Below are 5927 nucleotides of genomic sequence, written 5' to 3' on the forward strand. Positions count from 1 at the left end.
ATGAGGGTACTGAGAGGATGGAGGGCAGATATGAGGGTACTGAGAGGATGGAGGGCAGATATGAGGGTACTGAGAGGATGGAGGGCAGATATGAGGGTACTGAGAGGATGGAGGGCAGATATGAGGGTACTGAGGATGGAGGGCAGATATGAGGGTACTGAGAGGATGGAGGGCAGATATGAGGGTACTGAGAGGATGGAGGGCAGATATGAGGGTACTGAGGGGATGGAGGGCAGATATGAGGGTACTGAGAGGATGGAGGGCAGATATGAGGGTACTGAGGGGATGGAGGGCAGATATGAGGGTACTGAGAGGATGGAGGGCAGATATGAGGGTACTGAGGGGATGGAGGGCAGCTATGAGGGTACTGAGAGGATGGAGGGCAGATATGAGGATACTGAGAGGATGGTTAGTTGGTTTTTGATCACCATTGTTGCCATGCTGTCCCCAGACAGGTATTTGTCAAGAATACAGTCTAAATATGTAGGCTAATCTCTTCCTTGCTAGAGATTACTGTGATGTCAGCAACTTTGACCTTGACATGGTCTACATTTATCTCACTCAGAGAATGTCTGCTCCCAAAAAGAATGGATTCTGTTTTACCAAGGAGAGACAGTTTGTTATCAATAAGACAACGAAGCATCAACTGATGGTGAAAAGTACTCATTTGTGTGTGTGCATGTGTGTGTGTGCGCGTGTGTGTGTGTGTGTGTGTGTGTGTGTGTGTGTGTGTGTGTGTGTGTGTGTGTGCGTGCGTGCGTGCGTGTGTGTGTGTGTGTTTCTTCCAGTTCACTGAACAGGAGAAGAAGTTAATGGAGGCGAGCACTGAGTTCCATCACAAGGTAATCAGTGTGGTTGATATATTGAACACTCTGTTACTGAACACTCTATAGCAATGATTACTGTCACAATATAGAGCTATTTAACACTGTTACTGAACACTCTATAGCAATGATTACTGTCACAATATAGAGCTATTTAACACTGTTACTGAACACTCTATGATTACTGTCACAATATAGAGCTATTTAACACTGTTACTGAACACTCTATAGCAATGATTACTGTCACAATATAGAGCTGTTTAACACTGTTACTGAACACTATAGCAATGATTACTGTCACAATATAGAGCTATTTAACACTGTTACTGAACACTATAGCAATGATTACTGTCACAATATAGAGCTATTTAACACTGTTACTGAACACTCAATAGCAATGATTACTGTCACAATATAGAGCTATTTAACACTGTTACTGAACACACTCTATATCAATGATTACTGTCACAATATAGAGCTGTTTAACACTGTTACTGAACACTCTATAGCAATGATTACTGTCACAATATAGAGCTATTTAACACTGTTACTGAACACTCTATAGCAATGATTACTGTCACAATATAGAGCTATTTAACACTGTTACTGAACCCTCTATGATTACTGTCACAATATAGAGCTATTTAACACTGTTACTGAACACTCTATAGCAATGAGTACTGTCACAATATAGAGCTATTTAACACTGTTACTGAACACTCTATAGCAATGAGTACTGTCACAATATAGAGCTATTTAACACTGTTACTGAACACTCTATAGCAATGATTACTGTCACAATATAGAGCTATTTAACACTGTTACTGAACACTCTATAGCAATGATTACTGTCACAATATAGAGCTGTTTAACACTGTTACTGAACACTATAGCAATGATTACTGTCACAATATAGAGCTATTTAACACTGTTACTGAACACTCTATAGCAATGATTACTGTCACAATATAGAGCTATTTAACACTGTTACTGAACACTCTATAGCAATGATTACTGTCACAATATAGAGCTATTTAACACTGTTACTGAATTGTAGTGATCCTTATCACAAAGTAGAGTTTCAGCTTTTTAACAAAAGAGATTGTTTTGTATTTTATTTCTTACACTGAACTCACATGACCTCTAATGACCTCTAATGGAGTCTATGTTTAGTAGTGTTTGACCTTTGCCCTCCAGAGAGCAGACATTGACCTTGACAACACAGAGACCAGCAAGAAAATCGACCTTCAGGTGGCCTCGCTGAAGACCCTTCTGGAGTCTCTGAAACTAGAGACCATCCGATATCTAGCAGGTACCCTAACCCTAAACCTAAACCTAAACCTACCATACCTTACTCTATACCCTAACCCTACCATACCATACCATACTATACTCTATACTCTGAAACTAGAGACCATCCGATATCTAGCAGGTACCCTAACCTTACCATACCATACCATACCATACCATACCATACCATACCATACCATACCATACCATACCATACCATACTCTCTACACTGAAACTAGAGACCATCCGATATCTAGCAGGTACCCTAACCTTACCCTACCATACCTTACTCTATACCCTAACCCTACCATACCATACCATACTATACTCTCTACACTGAAACTAGAGACCATCCGATATCTAGCAGGTACCCTAACCTTACCATACCATACCATACCATACCATACCATACCATACTCTCTACACTGAAACTAGAGACCACACGATATCTAGCAGGTACCCTAACCTTACCCTACCATACCTTACTCTATACCAGGGGTCCTCAAATACAAATCTTGAAGGTCCACAAATATTCTTTTGAAACAGGTCCGGGTCCAGGGAAAAAATAAAACAATTATATATATATATATATTTGCCATTTTTATAATGTCGGTCAATCTTAAATAGTAGGCTAAGATACAAAAAAGTACCAACCAGGGGTTGACACCATGGTCTCAGAGGCACTTGTCCGTCTGGAAAGTACAGGTCATGTTCTACTTGCCCTCAGGTCATGACCACTTGCCCTCATTATTTTTCATCTTACATAATTAGGGATCCCTTTCTTATTTTTTTTTTACAATGAGTAATGTTTTTTTTTTTTTTGTAGTTTGTTGATGGAGTAACGGTCTTTTTCCGTTTCTTTCTTTATTAAAAGGGTCCTTAAATTATGACTTCACTGTCATCTGGGCTGGGGACTCCTCCAAAATCATTTGGCGGCCTTACTTGATTGAAGAGAAACAACCCATTAAAGCAGGGAGAACAGAATGTTCAAAGTGGAGCAGAGATATTTTGCGCTAGTGCTCTGGTTTCTTTTAACAAACTGGGATAATCTTCGAATAATTTATGCTTGTGTCGCAAGACTTGCAACGTGAATATCGATATGAAAACAAGGTGTCGCGCGTCAGACTATGTCAGAGACGAAGCGTGCGGATCGCTGCATATATCCATGCAGAAAGAGAGGCAGCCGTCACGGGCAGTCGGGCCGTGGCACGTCGCGACAAACTCTGGAGATAAGATTACAATCCTGCAAACGTATTCACGTTGATGATGTTTTGCGTGAATGAAACCCCACTGATTATAACTAGTTGCATTGTTGGTGACTGAAGCTGCTGCTGCTGCTGCTGCTCTACTGCTGCGTAAACTTCCGCGGTCTGTGGTAACAGCCTATCAGTGCATCGTTGTCATAGAGATGACAGCCCATAATAGTCTGTTGCCTGGCATCAGCCAATCAGCACGTCGTTCTCTCTCTCTCTCTCACACACACTCTCAGTGCATGCAATGAAAGTGAATGAATACAACGAGAAGTGGAAACAAAAACGTGGAGAGATTTTTATTTTTTTTACTATAATTCGTCCTGGGTCCGGTCAGCGGTGCCTCGCGGTCCGGACCTGGACCGCGGTCCGCCTATTGAGGACCCCTGCTCTATACCTTAACCCTACCATACCATACTCTCTACACTGAAACTAGAGACCATCCGGTATCTAGCAGGTACCCTAACCCTACCATACCATACCATACCTTACTCTATACCTTAACCCTACCATACCATACCATACCTTACTCTATACCTTAACCCTACCATACCATACCATACCATATCCATACCATACTCTCTACACTGAAACTAGAGACCATCCGGTATCTAGCAGGTACCCTAACCCTACCATACCATATCCATACCATACTCTATACCTTAACCCTACCATACCATACCATACCATATCCATACCATACTCTATACCCTAACCCTACCCCTACCATACCATACCATACTCTATACCCTAACCCTACCCCTACCATACCATACCATACTCTATACCCTAACCCTAACCCTACCATACCATATCCATACCATACTCTATACCCTAACCCTAACCCTACCATACCATATCCATACCATACTCTATACCCTAACCCTAACATACCATACTCTATACCCTAACCCTAACCCTAACCCTAACCCTACCATACCATATCCATACCATACTCTATACCTTAACCCTACCATACCATACCCTACCATACCCATACCATACTCTATACCCTAACCCTAACCCTACCATACCATATCATATCCATACCATACTCTATACCCTAACCCTACCATACCATACTATACTCTATACCCTAACCCTACCATACCATATCCATACCATACTCTATACCCTAACCCTAACCCTACCATACCATACCATACTCTATACCCTAACCCTACCATACCATATCCATACCATACTCTATACCCTAACCCTAACCCTAACCCTACCATACCATATCCATACCATACTCTATACCAGGGGTGTCAAACTCATTTTGGGTTGAGGGCCACATTGGTCAAAAGGTGACTTGAGCTGGGCCGCAGCCAGCGCACGAGCACACACATCCAGCTTCCATATTCTTTTCTACTATTAACGCATTCGCTGCTTTTTCAAAATGGCTGCCAAGTACCAGGATGCCTCAGTCTCCATAGACTTCCATGTAATTCATAGTGCACAGATCATTCATGCCCATGCCTAGATCATGCACCATGTGTGTGCACGCTGTTCACAGCTTTCAAACAAAAAAATCCGCTTGGAAATCCGTTCAGGCATTCATGAGATAGAAGCCATTATGTTTTCTTCAAATGTGGTGTGGTATGGGGGTTAAACATGCAATTTCGCGATTGCGATCATGCCTACTACATTTTTGGAGGTCCAAAAAATATTTTTGAAAAAAAAAAAAAAAAAGTTTTTTTTTAAAAAGATGGCCGCCGGGGGTCCGTCGCGGGCCGCATTGGACCTCTTCGCGGGCCGCAAAATGCCCGCGAAATGGCAGTTTGGCACCCCTGCTCTATACCCTAACCCTAACCCTACCATATCCATACCATACTCCATACCTGTACACTGAAACTAGAGACCATCCGATATTTAGCAGGTACCCTAACCTTACCCTACCATACCATACTCTATACACTGAAGACCTTACTGGAGTCTCTGAAACTAGAGACCATACGATACCTAGCAGGTATTAATACTCTACTGTTTCAGTCTTATATAATGATATTTACTATAATAATGAAACATGTTTTGTCTCCTTGCAGCGACCGTGTTCTCCTGTCTTGCCATCGCCTTGGTTTTCTACAGGCTGTGGAGATGAAGATGAATCAGCGTTTAGACAGGGTACAGAATAATACACTGTAGGGTACACCTAACCCTAACCCTAGTGCTGTACCCTACAGTGTACACTGTAGGGTACACTGTATAGTACTGTACGCTACAGTTTATATAGGGTACAGAATACACTGTAGGGTACACCTAACCCTAACCCTAGTGCTGTACCCTACACAGTGTACCCTAGTACTGTACGCTACAGTTTAGATAGCCCTAACCCTACAGTGTAAAGCCTACTGTGTACAGGCTGTGGAGATGAAGACCTCAGTGTTAAAGGACAACATTGTTTGTTTTGTTTTACAGGAGTTCATATTTTAGATTATAATCAGAGAAAAGAAAAGATGAGAATTAAAATGTTTTCTATTGTTTTAGCCATTTTAATAATGTTGATTTCAGTGGGTGGGGTCATGCGTACAAGTGGCTAAATGTATTTTTAGACACAAT

General features: G+C 41.7%; 1 protein-coding gene across 1 annotated transcript in view; it reads left to right on the plus strand.

Moving 5' to 3' along the window:
- Positions 1-5927, plus strand: part of ccdc90b (coiled-coil domain containing 90B) — a 17632-nt gene extending 11705 nt beyond the window's left edge. Inside the window, exons 7-9 of the mRNA XM_080748421.1 lie at positions 789-842; positions 2022-2136; positions 5414-5927. Of these exons, the coding sequence (XP_080604547.1) occupies positions 789-842; positions 2022-2136; positions 5414-5469 (225 nt within the window). The 3' untranslated portion in view covers positions 5470-5927. The remainder of the gene's footprint in view (positions 1-788; positions 843-2021; positions 2137-5413) is intronic.

Source organism: Nannobrachium achirus, assembly GCF_963921795.1.
Source record: "Nannobrachium achirus genome assembly, chromosome: 19".
NCBI lineage: Eukaryota > Metazoa > Chordata > Actinopteri > Myctophiformes > Myctophidae > Nannobrachium > Nannobrachium achirus.